Here is an 18,564-nt window from a genome sequence, read left to right on the forward strand (position 1 = left end):
CATATAATCCAGCTTTTTTTGTCAAAAGGGACCCAGGGGAACCCCTAAATAATCCATGCTATTGCCAAGGCTATTGGCTGCTCTCTGCAAACTGACTGTAAGGTTCTATTGTCAAAGAAAGCACCTATAGAACACACTGAACACAGAAATGTCAATTCAGTGTCTATCAAGGGCCTTAACCCTTACAGAATAGTGTTCATAGCAATGAAAGGCACTCTGCATGTTCCCAAAAGAGAATAAACAGCTATATACCATTCGATCTACAATAGTGGTCAACATGCAAGATGTGTTAGTGCAATAGTGGAACAAAACTTGAGGAAGAAAAGAAGCAATATTTGACTGATTTTAAGACTAGCTCCATGAGATAAAAGCCATCCCTACCACTGTTTGGTGACCAAGAACCTGAGACTAGATAGGAATGTGACCTAGGAGCAAACCAAATATGGCTGTTCTGCTAAGGGAGCAGAGTAATAAAATTACATCTAGTAACATTGATCATTGTATTTCTTAGCTGCCATCAGAGGAGCTTCTTCTTGCAGTAGATGGGAATGAAGAAAGCCACAGCCAATGTACACAGAGTGAGAGATCTTGAAACACCTAAATCTTAAAGAAGATGTCTCCCTCAAGTCTCTGTAATCATGGATCTCTGTGGAAGAAGAAGCAGAAAGATTGTAAGACCAAGAGGGGAAGAAGGACACAAAGGAAAGAGGATCCTCTAAACATAGCAAGACTGACTCATAAATGAACTCACATAGACTGTGGAAACACACACAGGGCCTGCCCAGATATGCACCAGATGACGTCACAATTCTATGAAAAGTATAAACACGACTCCAACCCTAAATCAGAAACTATTCCCAACTGATTACAACTTAAAAATGAGTAAGTAGTTTTCTTCAAAAGAGTCTCATCAGATATACTAACCACTCTTAACAAGCAGTAGATGCCAAACAGGACAGGATTCAAAGACATCGTTAGAGGTTCTCTGTTACATGCTTTGCCATGGCTTTCTCCCATAGGTCCTTTGAGTATGTAGTACAGCTTCCAGTTATTTCTTTTTATGATTCTTGTTTGTCAAAATTGTGCATCTCTGCTTCTATATGTGTTTCTTGTGCCTTTAGATATTTTTGTTTATTTATTTTGTCCTATCTGTTTTGCTTTTGTTTTGTTTTATCTTATTTTATTTTGTTTTAGTATTATTTTTAGATACCTATTTGTTTTCTAAAGAAAGAGGTGTTTGGATTTTGATGGAATGAAAGATAAAGAGGTTCTTGGGAGAGTTGGAGTATATTGTATTTAAAAAGTATATTTTTAATAAAAGACAAAAGTTCCAAGTAATAGACAAATAGATGATAGATAGATAGATAGATAGATAGATGAAAATATGACTATTTTTTCACTGACAAGTAAATATATTAATGCCAATGGAAACGCTATAATTAAATACTTTCTACACATTTGTAGCTAACATTTTTCTGAAGAATCAAAAACTAATAACAATGATAAAATTGAGTATCATCCTGTAAATTTTGTTTCCATTGACCAGTATAAAATTAGTAATATAAGAGCCTAAAATTTCTCATCTAAAATCTTCAGATGACTATAAGGAAATGAAGTGAAAGCAGGTTATTTCTATCAAGAGTGCTTCATAAAGGAAATGCTGCTTATAAAGGATGTAGAGATAAATATTCAGTTCAATTTCAAAGCTGGAGCATCATTAAGCTGACCCCAAAAGGTATAGAAAACTTTAAATCTTATTTGATTTAAAAATTGCTGGACATTTTTATGGCAACATAAACATAGACTCATATTTTATAATACATGATCCTCGGTTGTTGGAACTGTTTGAGAAGGGTTAGGAGCTGTGGCATTATTGGTGGAAGGGTGTCACTGGGGGCTTGCTTGGAGATTAAAAAAAAAAAGACTCATGCAATTCTAAGTCTGCTATCTTTACCTGATATTTGTGGATGAAGATGTGAGTTCTCAGCTGTTCCTGCTGTCATATCTCTGCTCAACTATCATAAACTCTAACCCTCTGAAACCCTAACAGCAATACTTTTATTTATAAGTTGTGTTGGTCATGGTAGGCCACCCACCCACCTCAAAAATATTAATGTAGAATTCCTCCTGTCAAAAGGGAATGCAGGGAAAAGAGTAGAGCAGAAACTGAAGGAAAGGCCATCCAGAGAGTGCCCCATCTAGGGATCCATCCCATCTGCAGACACCAAACTTAGACACTATTGCTGATGCCACAAAGCTCTTGCTGACAAGCGCAGCCCAGTATAGCTGTCCCCTGAAAGGCTCTGCCAGAAACTTACCAATACTGATGGAGATGTACACAGCCAAACATTGGACTGAGTGCAGGGACCCCAATGGGAAAGTTAGGGCAAGAACTGTAGGAATTGAAGGGGTTTGCAACACCACAGGAAGAACAACACTATCAACCAACCAGAATCTCCAAAGCTCCCAGAGATTAAACCACCAACCAAAGAGTACACAGAGGGTACCCATGGCTCCTGCTGAATATGTAGAAGAGGATGGCCTTATCTGGCATTACTGGGAGGAGAGCCCTTTTGTCCTGTGGAGGCTTGATGACCCAGTGTAGTGGAATGGTAGGGCCCTGAGACAGGAGTGGGTTGGTGGGTGGGGTAGCACCCTCATAGAGGCAGGGGGAGGGAGGAGGGAATAGGGGGCTTGGTGAGGGGAAACTCGGAAAGAGGATAACATTTAAAATGTAAATAAATAAAATAACCAACAAAAATGGAAAAAAAGAAATGAAAAAAAAAAGCAACTAACGGAAAGACCTGCAGCTGCCAAAGTTGGGACATTAAGATACAACAAAATCCTCAGCCCTACAGTAACACGTATACCTTACCTCTACTCGCAAGACACAGGGATCAGCACAGACTACAGAGAATAAATACGCATAAAAGAATGGCATATGTTTTGATCACATTCACCTGTCTTACCCAACTCTTTTTTTATCTAGTCCCCTTTCCGTACCCACCAAGTTTTGTGTCTTAGTTTTTGAACTCATTATGACAAATTTGTGTTGCCCACATATTCTTGAATGTATCTTCTTCTATTAAAGTGTGGTCCACTTTCCAGGGACTTACTTTTGTGAGTTTCTCATCATGCACTCCAGTCTACTCATCTCCCCATCCCCTCATATCTGCACTTCACCCTGGCAACCCCCCCCCAAATAACACACACAGACACATAGACGCACAGACAAACACACACACACACACACACACACACACACACACACACACAAGAATAAAGCATAAAAATAATCTCATCTTAGAAACTATAGTATGTCACAGTGTGTCATACAGAATATGTGTCCACACATCTTTACTTGCCAAGGTTCATTGCAATTAGTCATTAGTCTGGTTTGAGATCTCTGGTTTCTGTGACACCATCAATATTAGATGCTTACTGGGTTTCTTCATGTTATCCTGTTGCTGCACTGTATCGTGGAGATCCTGCAGCTTTGGATCAGCAGGATGGGCCCTTTAATACATTCCAGCTATTCTCAGATGACATAAATTTTGGGTTGAGACAGCTCAGAGCTCTGGATCCTTGCCTAGGTAGTCGATGATCTGATCAGCTCTGCCTTTTCCACACCACTAGGTTGAGCTCTCCAGCACTGCTCTGGGTAGGCCTCCCAATGCTTCCATAGGCAGGAGGCAGGGTAAACTCTCTTGATCTCATGCCCTCAAAGCCAACTCTCCAGAAACTTTGCCTCCAGGGCCAGTTTCCTTATGCTGTCCAGTCAAAGTCCAGGGCCCACTCTCCTAGTGTTGCAGCAGGCAACGTGTTGGGGCATCTCTCCCACTCTCATGCCCTCACGGCTGGCTTGCTTGTACCTTCATCATCAGAGCCAGCCCCACTATTTGCACAGGTGAAGTGAAGAGCCTGCTCTCCAGGATGCTACAGCTATTGAGGGGGCAGTGCTAGCTCTCCAGCTCTCATGTCCTCTCTCATCTGCTGCAGGTGGTGGTGGGGTTATCTCCCATGCACCCATGCCGCCTCAGGGCAGAGGAGTAGCCAGGTCAGTTCTTCCATGATCTCACACTCAGGGCAGGTTTAGTTGTGCCCCCTGTACCAGAGCTAGCTCTATTGTGCTGCCCAGGGGAGACTAATCTTCAGAGTGTGGCAACAGACAAGTGACACCAAATCCAGCTCTCCTGACTGCACCAGGTTGTACATCAAGAGGTGGGGAGTGCATCATCCCCAAACACACACACACACACACACACACACATACATACACAGCACCTCACAGCAGACAAGGGGTGGAATCATTCTTAAAGAACAAAAAAGTGAAAGAAGATAATAACAATAAAAATCTTTATAGTAAACAAATGCTACATTTCTGCCATCCTTAAGCACAAATCTTCCCCAACATATAGATATGACCTGAGGACTCTGGGACCCAGTCATTTGTAAATGATTATCCATGGAAATAGTACAGGCAATTTAATTCACTAAATAAAGTCACTCCATTTCTGAGTTTCACTCTCACATCTTTGAAAAACCTTTAAATGCTGCCTCCTCATGGGAATCTTTGTATATCTTTCTTTGCCAAGAGAAATTTCTCCTTTTTTTCAGTATTTTCATAATACTTTATATCTCCTGCTTTCTTACTGCCATCTACTTTAGATTAGAGTCACCTCTATAATGATTTGGGTTTTTATACCCCCTGTTTCAGACTATAATCATCAAAATTTAATGATTTTTATGTTCTCTTTTTAGAGATAAAAATATTGCCCTTTTATTGTTAGATATCAGAGATTATCAATCTTAATACAATGAAGAAAAGTGTTCTAATCTAAAGAAGTAAATCAAATAACTAGCATATCTAGAGACCCTTGTCATGTATGCAATGCCTGTTATTTGCTAGATGCTTCAAGTCATTAGAATTCCATATAACAAAACACAAAATGACCATTAGCTTATGACTTAATGTTCACTTTTATGTCAGCATTTAAATGAAAACTCAGTGCGTATTATTTACTGATAATTCATAACTCAGTTAATTGAATATTAGTACGGTATTAATTATTAGTATAATTTGTTTACAAGATCTTATCCAGTATACACCATGTAAATAAAGTCTTAATTATTCTTTGAGACCTAGTTTTCCTTTGGATTATACATGCAATTTCTCAGTTCTATTTAAACCATGAACAATCAGGAAGATCATGCCTATAGCTAGTAATTAGGCCATAAATTTTGCTGACTCTGATCTCCCTTGTCAAGATCCTGTACTTCTTTTTTCCCCTGGAAGGCACTAAAATAAACTAAAGTTGAAAAATGAGAAATCTGGCCGAGTCTTTGATCTCATTTTAAATCCTGAGATATGAAACCTAAGGACATCAAAGACATACTGGTCTCTCAGATTAAGAAAAGCATGTCACATAAAATTCTTAAACTAAGATTACATTTTTAGTGTAAAGTTGTAAATTTATAATTTATTATTTTGTAGTTTATTAAGATTTCAATTATTCAGGCTATTAAAAATACTCAGAAACTTATATAAGCTAATGCCAGTATGTAGATTCAAGTTTGCTTTCCTTCGCTACACAGGGTGCAAACAATTTTCCTCTACATCAAAATGAGGAAACTGTGTTGTAAAGGTTGCATAGTCCATAACAGAGATCATATTTTGTTTCTATAGTACCTTATATAGCATGAACTACAGGAGGAAATAGTTTTATGCCAGTAATTTACATCTTAAGAAGGAGAAGATTATATCTAGAAAATAACATTAATAATTATTTACTGTCAGAATTTGAGACACTGGGATGTTACTCAAAATAGTTTGTGATATGCTGAAATATATATAATGTAGGTAACTGAGTAAATTACTCCTTCATAACACATTAAATTTCAAAAGGCTTTTGTTTTCTTATACTAGCTATGTTTTTAGCATATCAAAATTATTACTATCATCATCATTATTATTAATTATTTTATTTATTTACATCCCAAATGTTTCCTTCCCTCCCAGTTCCCTCTCAAAGAGTTGACCCAACCCCCCAGGCAGTCCTCCCCCCTGGATCAGCAAGTCTCTACAGGATTAGGCACCTTCTCTCCCACTGAGGCCAAACAAGACTGCTCCCAGCTACCTATGTGCTAGGACCTTTAGATCAGCCCATGTGTGCTCTTTGTTTGGTGGCTCAATCTTGAGAGCACTCAGGGATCCAGGATAGTTGAGATTGTTGGTCAGGTTTGCCATCCCCTTCAGTTCCTTCAGTCTCTCCCTTAATTCTTCCATAGGGTTCCTTGACCTCAGTTCAATGTATGGCTGTATCTACATCTGTCTCAGTCAGCTGCTGGTAGAGCCTCTCAGAGGACAACCATGCTAGGCTCCTGTCTTACTTTGGTTTAATTCTGGGAAAATTCAAGACACTTTAAGGCTGAATTTCAACTTAACTTGATAGGCCTTTGGACATAGAAGCTGGTAGTTATCTTCTTGTATACTTAATTTAATATTTCTTTAGCTCAGTGATCAGATCAAGACAAAGTATTTGTGACTAGACAGAATGCTAAAAAAATCAGATCTTTGGACTGAGTCAAATGTGAAATCATTATTTAAGGCTGGAGTTTAATAGCTTTATGACTTAGATAAAGTATACTACTCTGTGCCTCTGTTTCTTTTATTCACAAATCCGCATATATTAGAACAACCCTTTCACTATTTTGGTGGAAATTGTAGAAACCAGGAGTCCAGATATTATAAATCCATAAAACACGCATTTTCAACTGATTTCCTATTAAATTACACCAAATCTATGTAGAACAAAAATACCACTGGCTTGAAGAAGATCTAAGTCTGTAATTCACCAGAACATTGCAAGTATACATGGAGAGATCCACAATATATTAACATCAGTCATTTTATATTTTGATTTGATTAAATACTTTTCCTCCTTAATTCAGTTTTCCATTTCCCTGTACAATAAAGTCATAGCATTCTTTTTTTTCTTTTAATGGATATTTTCTTTATTTAAAGTTCAAATGTTATCCCCTTTCCAGGTCTCCCCTACAGAAGCCCCTATCCCATCCTCCCTCCCCCTGCTGTCCAGGAGCCTAGATGTAAAGAAATAAGCCAACCACCACTCTATTTGCTGCATTGTTTTGAGTTTAGTTACAGAATTAGCTTGGGAACCTGTAGCTCCTGAGACCATTATTTGTTGCTTTGATTGTTATTTTCCTCTTAAATCAAACCTTAATCATTAATTTACTCATCTATTTATCCACATATGATAAGAGTTGTGATAACAAACTCCAGAAGTGTAAGAACACTATCAGATGATAAAGGTCATATTACAATTATCATAGAATAAAAGAAAAAAACAATCAGTATGAAGTGAAAAAACATATTACTATAAGCTGTTCTTTCTCTCTCCTGACTTTCCTTCTTTGTTGGATCTCTTTTGTACTATTTTTCAACGTAGGCATGGTCAATAATGGTTTGAATCCACAGACCCACGATTCACCTAAACAGAAGGTTCTGCAACTGAGAAGGTTGGACCAGTCAATCTGGAATATGGGCTGTGCCTTTCATTTTGAGAATGATGGGGTAAGAAGTATGTCTTTAATCTGGAATAGGGGACTATTTTTTAGATAAGAAGTACAATAGCTAATATTATAACAATTAGAATGAAATTACACAACAAAACAGTAAAAGGTGGCAGGCATGATGTCTAAGGAAGAGGAGAGGTATGGATTTATGATCAATATGTGCAAAGTAGAGAAACCTCCTGTCAAACACACACACACACACACACACACACACACACACCACATGCACACACCAGAGATTTCTACATGTCTATGAAATGGGAATCTGAGGTTATACCTGCAATAGTTTTCTAAGTTGAGTGTACGTGTTTTCAAAAAGCTAAAAGCTCTTTCCAGAATAGCTATTCTCTGCTCCCTTTTTCTCCTCTCTTCCATTATATAATGAAACTCCCAGTATCCCCTTTTGGCAACTGCTGAAGACACTCACCTGTAGTAGAATTAAGGTCATCTGGCTCTGACTCAGTTCCATTTTGGCTTCCATTACCTTGAAGAGTATTCATTGCCATAAGCTTCATTTTCTGGAGCTTCATTGCCTCAGCCATCGCTGCAGCTGTTATACCTAAACCAGAATCATCAATTTAAAAATGGGAATCATTTCTTAATGACAGGAAAATCTGTGCAGCTATTGAAAAAAAATATGCTGGGTGAACATGCTGAAAGATAAACCATAAGTAAGCATTACAGTAAGGAATACTTGAAAAATATATTTTCAACTTCTAATAACTTCTTATAACAAATAGCATGAAAATCTATTTTTAAAAGACTAGACTATGGGTCTTATCCTCAATTAAAAGCACAGAGAAACGAGTAAAAAGGTTAAATATTTCAGTCGTTCAGTTTATTCGATTTTTTAAGTAAAGGAAGTATTAACTGCAAAAACTTAAAACCTGTGTACATATGAACAGAAATCTACAGCTGCCAGGGATGAGAGGGAGGTGAGAATCGCTAGGAAGTCCAAGAGACCTGCGATAGTGGAGGTTCCCGGGAGTTAATGTCACTGATCTTAGCCAAGATGCATAACATTGGGGGCATGGAACCTGAAGAGGTCACTCCTGTAGCCAGGCACAACCCAAAGTAGAGAAACAAGGACACCAACACACACATGAAACTTTTGACCCAAAATTTGTCCTGTCTAAAAGAAATGCAGGGTTGGAGCAGAGACTGAAGGAAAGGCCAACTAATAACTGGCCCAAACCAGAAATCCATCCCATGGCCAATCCCTCACATTATTGATTATACTCTGTCATGATTGCAGACAGGTAGCATAACGGTCCTCTGAGAGGTTCTATGCAGCAGCAGACTGAAATAGAGGCAGACACCTACAGCCAAATATAGGATGGGAGGTCGGGACACTTATGGAGGAGTTGAGGGAAGGATTAAAGGCCCTGAACACAAAGGGAACCACACAGGAAGACCAACATAGTCAACTAATCTGGATGCTTAAGAACTCTCAGAGACTGAGGCACCAACCAAAGAACGTATATGGGCTGGAAGGAGGCCCCAGCACATATGTAGCCGAAGTGCAGTTCAGTCTCCATGGGTGCCTACTCTGGCCTCAACAGGAGAGGATACACCTAACCTGGCAGAGATTTGATGTCCCAGGATGAATGGATATCCAGTGTGGGGCCTACCCTCTCAGAGGAGAAGGGAGATGGGGGGGGGAAGGAATAAATAAATAAATAAATTTACATTTCAAAAAGGACTATAGGAGGGGCAGCACTAGAGAGGTAGAGAGGGCAGTGGCAAGATACAAGCAATATGAAGACAGAATTGGACAAAATGGGGTTTGAGGCTTTAGTTGAGGAGAGTACAATAAAGAAGGAGGGGGTTGGAAGAGAGAAAAAATATTAAGGATGATTGAAAAAATCATAAAGAATTATATTATTTTTATGTATCATTACACACATTACACATGAGATACACACACACATACACACACACATACACACACATACACACACTCACACTGTTATATCAAAAACCCTGCTGATAGGCATGACAAAATCCATTTCAAGTTGTGTGTTAGGGGAGCTCAAGAGACTCCAAAGTCAATATAGACTATTCTTGTTGCCTTTGGTTGATCGTAGAAGTTGAAGTTCCTATTGTCAAAGATACTATGCATTTAGGACATAGGACTCAGAGTATCTGAGCTGTATCTATCCTGAAAGCCTTCTCCTTGAGGACTAGCATTGATAATACAAATAATACCAGAAGACACTAACTATACTACTGCCAAGAGATCCTTTCCGTATGATGAAGACTATGAACCCCAATAATGATCTGCTTAGCAAGATATTCCTACAAGCATAATATTGTTAGTTATATCTGTTTAGTAAACAACATAAATTAGATTTAAAGCCTATTAAATAGGATGAAAACAATAACTGGTACTGGAATCTACCAAAGTTTCCAAGGATTTTGATTATCTTGGATCTTAGAGGAAATTCTTCTACCATTTTAGTAAACCATCATAGGTCCTAACTGCAGTTTGAATTCTTATTCTTGTACCCATAGATAAGGGAGGCACTAATCCTTCATCGAGTATGCTTTTGTCTGCTTTTCACAAATCCAAAACTGGTCAATATGCAGAGAAGAACTGATGTTAGGCCTAGTACCCAGACTCACTGGGTATATCTACAGTATAACACCCATATCTAATGCTCAAGGTACATAGTGGAAAATGATGTAGAATTATAAAACACATGATACCAGAAAATCTGATGTGACTTTGTCTCCTACAAATAACAAGGAAGCTACACACCCATGATATCTCAAGAATATGGCTGTCATAATGAGACCTGAACAATAGCAATAAAAATGTTAACATTCAAGGGGTAAATTTTACGAGTTCCCACATCTAAACTGATAAGAGAAGGTGGTTTATTCATTTCCAGAGATGAGAATCCTCAACTGAATATCCAAACCAAGTGATAAACATTGAAATCATATACACACAAGTAACACTGAATAGAGTCAAACTGCTATATTTCTGAACTGATATATTTATACATATATGCAACAGTAACTATTTCTAAAGGAAAGCAATGGATTTAAAAGGGAGGGAGTATAGGTTACATGGAAGGGGTTAGACAGAGGAACGGGAAGGAGCAAAATAATGTAATTATATCTAATTTAAAAATAAAAATTATATATTAAAATACAAAATAAAACTGTTTACATTTAAGTGACTGAAATAGAATTAGAATGGAAAACATACCCAATTATCAAGGAAACACATTTATTACACTTACTTATATTTGAGCTTTTACTTCTATAACCTCTATTCTTATGTGCCTGCTTCATACTGAGATCAATATTTAGTCACTGTAATTTTTAAGAAGTATAACATTTTAAATTCATTGATGACAATTTGATGTAGCCCCTGATAGTTCCTTCTGACTCCTCCCAGATCCTCTCTTTAAAATTATCCTTCCATCTTTATTTCAGAATCATCTAAATTTAATTAATGCTGCTCATCTTTCAACAGTCCTTAATTGTCTGTAGCTCTTTATCTACAGGCAGATAGATACTCATGAGATTTGCCCCTTCCATGTTGTGTGTATGTTCCTTGATAACATGTCTATCGGAGTTGCTATTGCTCAGGTCTTGTTAAGACAGCCATATTAGTGAGGTATCATGGGTGTATTATGAATAGGTATAAGAGCATCAACTGAAGCATGGTCTGCCTACCAGAAGGCACACCTCTAAAAACTGACTCTTATATATGTCACCCATTATTTATCAATAACTACTCAGCTAGGAGTGTGGACACATCTACGCTGGAATACTAACCGACTTGATTTCATGCATGTCTTCTGTAGGCAAAGACAGCTGCTGTGAGTCCATAAATGCAACAGTCATATCAACAAAATACTGTTTTACGCCACTACTGCTTGTCTTCTGGCTCATACAAACTTTGAGTCCCTTCTAGTAAAAAGTTCAATGCCAGAAATGTTATATGTCTCATTAATCTGCTAGTCTGGAAGAATTAAAGACCCCTAAAAACACTGGTTGTGTTTATAGTTCTTGTTCACCCAACAAAAGTTGAGAGTAAAACCCTATGGCTGAAAACACTACATATTTGAGACATAGGGAATTAAATCAATCTATTTCTGATCTAGAAGCCTCATCCTTTTTGGCAAGCTTCCATGGTGTCAGAAGTTGCAATGTTGTTTGATGAGGGAAACAGTAATCAACATTCTTACCCAGTTGTGAACCCTGGGGGCTACAATATCAATCAGTCTAGCAAGAATATAGACACAAACACAAAGGTGGCATAACTGTTATGATGGTAAAAAATGATGTCTGAATAAATTTATGAAACTCCTGTAAAGAGGAAAGTCCTGTTTGGTGATGTAAATATATACAAGAAGCCATGATAAGGAAACCCAAAGATATTAGGGGGAGGACCAACTACTATTATTTTACTAAACAGATATATTATTATCATTCCAGTGTTTCTAAGTATATATCACTATAACCATAGATTAGTGTAGCTTTCATTCCTCATCCAAAAAGTCTTTTTATGTAGTGGATGACAATGAATGTAGAGACTTACTAATTGTCAAAGTGTAGAGAATAAGTTTCTGTGGAATGCTCAGTTATAATTGGGACATCTGCCTAGCATACTCTCTGTATGTCTCCAGACAGCAGAGTAAACAGAAAGACTGTAGTTACTCTAACTACTGAGTATATGATAGCATGTGGCATATACAACAGTCTATACCCTTATCCTTTGTAATTACATTTTTAAAATATTTCATTTGCTATTTACTTCCTTTCGTGTTTCATTAAAGAACAACTCACCTGACTTCCCTTCCTCCCCTGCCTGGTCCTGTGGGCTGGGGCAGACACAGAGTTGGTCTGCTCCTGTCCTGTGGAGATACTGACTCCTGAGTCATCCTAGAGGAGGCACTGCACTCAGAGCAGCTGGTAAGAACTCCATCTCACTCCCAAAGCCCCAGAGACACATCTGGGAGCCAGGGACATTCAGGGCACAGCAGCTACCCAAACCCCGCCCCTCCGGAATTCCACTTCCCTTCCTCCCCTGCCTGGTCCTGTGGGCTGGTAGCAGACACAGAGTTGGTCTGCTCCTGTCCTGTGGAGATACTGACTCCTGAGGCATCCTAGAGGAGCCACTGCACTCAGACCAGCTGACACTGAGTTGATCTACTCCTGTCCTGTGGAGATACTGACTCCTGAGTCATCCTAGAGGAGCCACTGCACTCAGAGCAGCTGAGGAGCCACTGCACTCAGAGCAGCAGACACCAAGATTAGGATCATAAGACTACAGAGACATCTGGACTCTGAGGAGCTCTGCAACAAGCAAGATAACTGGAAATACAGACCCCAAAAAAGATACAAACATAACTTTACCTCTAATAACAAAAATAACAAGAAGCAACAATCATTTTTCCTTAATATCTCTTAACATCAATGGTCTCAATTCCCCAATAAAAAGACCCAGAATTTTGCTGCATACAAGAAACGCACCTCAGTGGCAAAGACAGACACTACCTCAGAATAAAAGGGTGGAAAACAATTTTTCAAGCCAATGGTCCCAAGAAACAAGCTGGAGTAGCCATTCTAATATCAAATAAAATCTACTTTCATCCAAAATTAATCAAAAAAGATAAGGAAGGACACTTCATACTCATCAAAGGAAAAATCTACCAAGGTGAACTCTCAATTCTGAACATCTATGCTCCAAATGCAAGGGCACCTACATACATAAAAGAAACTTTACTAAAGCTCAAAACACACATTACACCTCATACAATAATAGTGGTGGATTTCAACACCCAACTCTCAGCAATGGACAGATCATGGAAACAGAAACTAAACCGAGACACTTTGACATTAACAGAAGTTATGGACCAAATGGACTTAACAGACATCTATAGAACATTTCATCCTAAAACAAAAGAATATACCTTTTTCTCAGCACCTCATGGTACCTTCTCCAAAATAGACCATATAATTGGTCACAAAGCAGGCCTCTACAGATACAAAAAGATTGAAATAATCCCTTGCATCTTATCAGATCACCACGGAATAAGACTGGTCTTTAATAATGACAAAACCAATGGAAAACCCACGTGCACATGGAAACTGAACAACTCTCTACTCAATGATGACTTGCTCAAGGAAGAAATAAAGAAAGAAATTAAAGACTTTTTAGAATTCAATGAAAATGAGGACACATCATACCAAAACTTATGGGACTCCATGAAGGCAGTGCTAAGAGGAAAACTCATAGCTCTAAGTGCCTACAAAAAGAAACTGGAAAGAGCACACACTAACAAGTTGACTGCACAACTAAAATCTCTAGAACAAAAAGAAGCAAATACACCCAGGAGGAGTAGAAGGCAGGAAATAATCAAACTCAGGGCTGAAATCAACCAAATAGAAACAGAAAGAACAATACAAAATATCAATAAAACCAGGAGTTGGTTCTTTGAGAAAATCAATAAGATAGATAAACCGTTAGCCAGATTAACCAGAGGGCACAGAGACAGTATCCAAATTAATAAAATCAGAACTGAAAAGGAAGACATAACAACAGAAACTGAAGAAATTAAAAAAATCATCCGATCCTACTACAAAGGCCTACACTCAACAAAACTGGAAAACCTGGAAGAAATGGACAATTTCCTAGACAGACACCAGGTCCCAAAGTTAAACCAGGAGCAAATAAACCATCCAAATAGTCCCATAACCCCTAGGGAAATAGCAGCAGTCATTAAAAGTCTCCCAACTAAAAAAAGCCCAGGACCAGATGGTTTTAGTGCTGAATTTTATCAGACCTTCAAGGAAGACCTAATACCAATTCTCTTCAAACTATTCCACAAAATAGAAACAGAAGGAACACTACCCAATTCGTTCTATGAAGCTACAATTACACTCATACCCAAACCCCACAAGGACCCGACAAAGAAAGAGAACTTCAGACCAATCTCCCTTATGAACATCGATGCAAAAATACTCAATAAAATTCTAGCAAACCGAATCCAAGACAACATCAAGACAATCATCCATCATGATCAAGTAGGTTTTATCCCAGGAATGCAGGGATGGTTCAATATTCGGAAATCCATCAATGTAATCCACTATATAAAAAAACTTAAAGAAAAAAACCACATGATCATCTCACTAGATGCTGAGAAAGCATTTCACAAAATTCAACATCCCTTCATGATAAAAGTCTTGGAAAGATCAGGAATTCAAGGCCCATACCTAAACATAGTAAAAGCAATTTACAGCAAACCAGTAGCCAACATCAAGCTAAATGGAGAGAAACTTGAAGCAATCCCACTAAGATCAGGGACTAGACAAGGCTGCTCACTCTCCCCCTACCTATTCAATATAGTACTGGAAGTCCTAGCCAGAGCAATTAGACAACAAAAAGAAGTCATCTGAAGAATAGCAGGGAGACCATAACTCAAGCAGTGTACCATATCTTCTGAAGAATAGCAGGTTGCAGTCCTCCTCGCCCCCACGAATAACCAGGACCCGCCGGTCGGGTCAAGTGGCACCCAGACGTGGGGCTCGAGGCACGGACCCATCAGGACGGACCCTCATTGAGAGGATGTGCGCACGACATCAAGATTGAGCAAGACAGAGATCATCGCCCGTGACCTGTCGTCCACGGAACCAGGTTGATGCTGCCATCAAGAAGGCAGTTGAAGTTCATTACCATCAGCTGAAAATTGCAGAGGATCCAGAAGTGACTCCGCAGGAGACTGACACAGCTGTCAGCTCCCCTGCCTCCCCCTATGGTCGACCCCTAGACTTCCACGCCCTCCAGAAGGGTTCCTGGTATGCCTGGCTTTGCCCTCATTTCTCTCACTAGAGAGCTTGGCCTCTTGATCACCACAACAAAAATTGGATTTTCCTAAACCAAGGCCACCCTTGATATGGCCGCTAACATTGGGGAGCCTTCCTTTATGACAATATTACACCCCAAACTGACAAATGGTTGGTAACTTGAACATTTACAAGAGACTAGGATGGCTGTGAGTTAGCCCAATGACGGGATTATTGTAGGTCCACTTCCCAGGGGCCCACCCAATGCAGCCAAAAAGGAGTGCGTGGTGCTGGGAGTGGGTGCAGCCTACATGGCCTAAGACAGGGCTCTCACCCTCCTTTCACCCACATCAGAGTCCCTTGACGTTGCCCATCGTCGACAGCCTAAAGCCTTCGACCATCGATGTGACTTGTCTCACATCAGTGTTTTGGGGTTGTGAACTTGTCTAAGACCCCCCATAATTAGACATCCAAATTCAAAACTCACATAGTTGGGATTGAACATAAGACGCCTTCTCTAACTGAACAGAGAAGGGGGAGATGCCAGAAGCCAGGACCCTCGCCCTTACCCTTACCCCCTACCTTTCCCCACCTGCACAATGTCCTCTGAAGCTTGGCAACTGCAAGATCCTGCTTAGCAACTGCAGATAGACTCAAAGCAGAGTACCATGTCTTCTTAAGAATAGCAGGGAGACCATAACTCAAGCAGTGTACCATATCTTCTGAAGAACTGCAGGTAGATCATAATTCAAGGCAGTGTACCATATAGACCATGACATGTTTCAAGGCACAGGCCAAGAAGATTTTGTACTTTTCCACCACCTGGACCCTCTTACCCCCTCCCCTTGTAAAACATGCTATAAAAAAGCATTTCATGTTCAAAAAAAAAAAGAAATTAAAAAAAAATGTTATGAAAAAAAAAGAAGTCAAAGGGATACATACAGGAAAGGAAGAAGTCAAAATATCGCTATTTGCAGATGATATGATAGTATACTTAAGTGACCCCCAAACTTCCACCAGAGAACTCCTAAACCTGATAAACAACTTCAGCAAAGTGGCTGGTTATAAAATCAACTCAAACAAATCAGTAGCCTTCCTCTATATGAAAGATAAACAGACTGAAAAAGAAATCAGGGAAATGACACCCTTCACAATAGTTGCAAATAATATTAAATACTTTGGTGTGAATCTAACCAAGCAAGTGAAAGACCGGTACGACAAGAACTGCAAGTCCCTGAAGAAAGAAATCGAAGAAGATCTCAGAAGATGGAAAGACCTCCCATGCTTATGGATTGGCAGGATTAATATAATAAAAATGGCCATCTTGCCAAAAGTAATCTACAGATTCAATGCAATCCCCATTAAAATCGCAACTCAATTCTTCACAGAGTTAGAAAAGGAAATCCTCAAATTCATATGGAATAACAAAAAACCCAGGATAGTGAAAACTATTCTCAACAATAAAAGAACTTCTGGAGGAATCACCATCCCTGACCTCAAGCTGTTCTACAGAGCAATAGTGATAAAAACTACCTGGTATTGGTACAGAGACAGGCAGGAAGATCAATGGAATAGAATTGAAGACCCAGAAATGAACCCACACTCCTGTGGTCACTTGATCTTTGACAAAGGAGCTAAAACTGTCCAGTGGAAAAAGGACAGCATTTTCAACAAATAGTGCTGGTTCAACTGGAGGACAACATGTAGAAGAATGAAAATTGATCCATTCTTATCTCCTTGTACAAAGCTCAAGTCTAAGTGGATAAAGGACCTCCACATAAAACCAGATACATTGAAACTAATAGAAGAGAAGGTGGGGAAGACCCTCAAATACTTGGGCACAGGGGAAAAGTTCCTGAACAGAACACCAATGGCATATGCTCTAAGATCAAGAATTGACAAATGGGACTTCATAAAATTGCAAAGTTTCTGTAAGGCAAAGCACACTGTCAATAGGACAAAACGACAACCAACAAATTGGGAAAAGATCTTTACCAATCCTACATCTGATAGAGGGCTAATATCCAATATATACAAAGAACTCAAGAAAGTAGACTCCAGACAACCAAATTACCCTATTAAAAAATGGGGTATAGAGCTTAACAAAGAATTTTCAATGGAAGAAACTCGAATGGCCGAGAAGCACCTAAAGAAATGTTCAGTGTCCTTAGTAATCAGGGAAATGCAAATCAAAACAACCCTGAAATTCCATCTCACACCAGTCAGAATGGCTAAGATTAAGAACTCAGGTGATAGTAGATGCTGGCGAGGGTGTGGAGAAAGAGGAACACTCCTCCATTGTTGGTGGGACTGCAAGATGGTGCAACCACTTTGGAAATCAGTGTGGCGGTTCCTCAGAAAATTGGACATAGCATTACCTGAGGATCCAGCTATACCACTCCTAGGCATATACCCAGAAGATGCTCGAACATATAAGAAGGACATATGCTCAACTATGTTCATAGTAGCCTTATTTATAATAGCCAGGAGCTGGAAAGAACCCAGATGTCCTTCAACTGAGGAATGGATTTAAAAAACGTGGTATATTTACACAATGGAGTATTACTCAGCTATTAAAAACAATGAATTCGAGAGGTTCCTAGGTAAATGGATGGAACTAGAAATTATCATCCTGAGTGAAGTAAGCCAATCACAAAAGAACACACATGGTATTCACTCACTGATTATTGGATATTAGCCCAGAACCTTGAAATGCCCAAGACGCAACTCACAGGCCACATGAAGCTCATAAAAAAGGAAGACCAAGTGGGGGTGATTCAGTTCTTCTTAGAAGGAGCAACAAAATACTCAAGGGAGCAAATATGGAGACAAAGTGAGGGACAGAAACTGAAGGAGGGGCCATTTGAAGACCTTTCCACCTGAGTATCCATCCCATGTGCAGTCACCAAAGGTAGATGCTGATGTGTAAGTCAGGAAGTGCATGCCGATAAGGGCCTGATATGGATGTCTCCTCAGAGGCCTTCAAGAGTCTGACATATTCAGAGGCAGATGCTCACAACTAGCTATTGAACTGATCATGAGGTTCTCAATGGAGGAGTTAGAGTGAGGACTGAAGGAGCTGAAAGGGTTTGTGGCACCATGAGGAGAGCAACAGTGTTGGGAGCCGCGGCGGGTGCTGGCAAAGTCCGCCATCGCTAGGTG

General features: G+C 39.3%; 1 protein-coding gene across 3 annotated transcripts in view; it reads right to left on the reverse strand.

Moving 5' to 3' along the window:
- Dach2 (dachshund family transcription factor 2) overlaps positions 1-18,564 on the reverse strand; it is a 475,334-nt gene that overhangs the window by 161,777 nt on the left and 294,993 nt on the right. For all 3 annotated transcript variants that reach the window (XM_028783227.1, XM_028783156.1, XM_028783113.1), the window contains one exon: positions 8,024-8,155. In XM_028783227.1, the coding sequence (XP_028639060.1) occupies positions 8,024-8,155 (132 nt within the window). The remainder of the gene's footprint in view (positions 1-8,023; positions 8,156-18,564) is intronic.

Source organism: Grammomys surdaster, unplaced genomic scaffold, assembly GCF_004785775.1.
Source record: "Grammomys surdaster isolate TR1022 unplaced genomic scaffold, NIH_TR_1.0 61, whole genome shotgun sequence".
NCBI lineage: Eukaryota > Metazoa > Chordata > Mammalia > Rodentia > Muridae > Grammomys > Grammomys surdaster.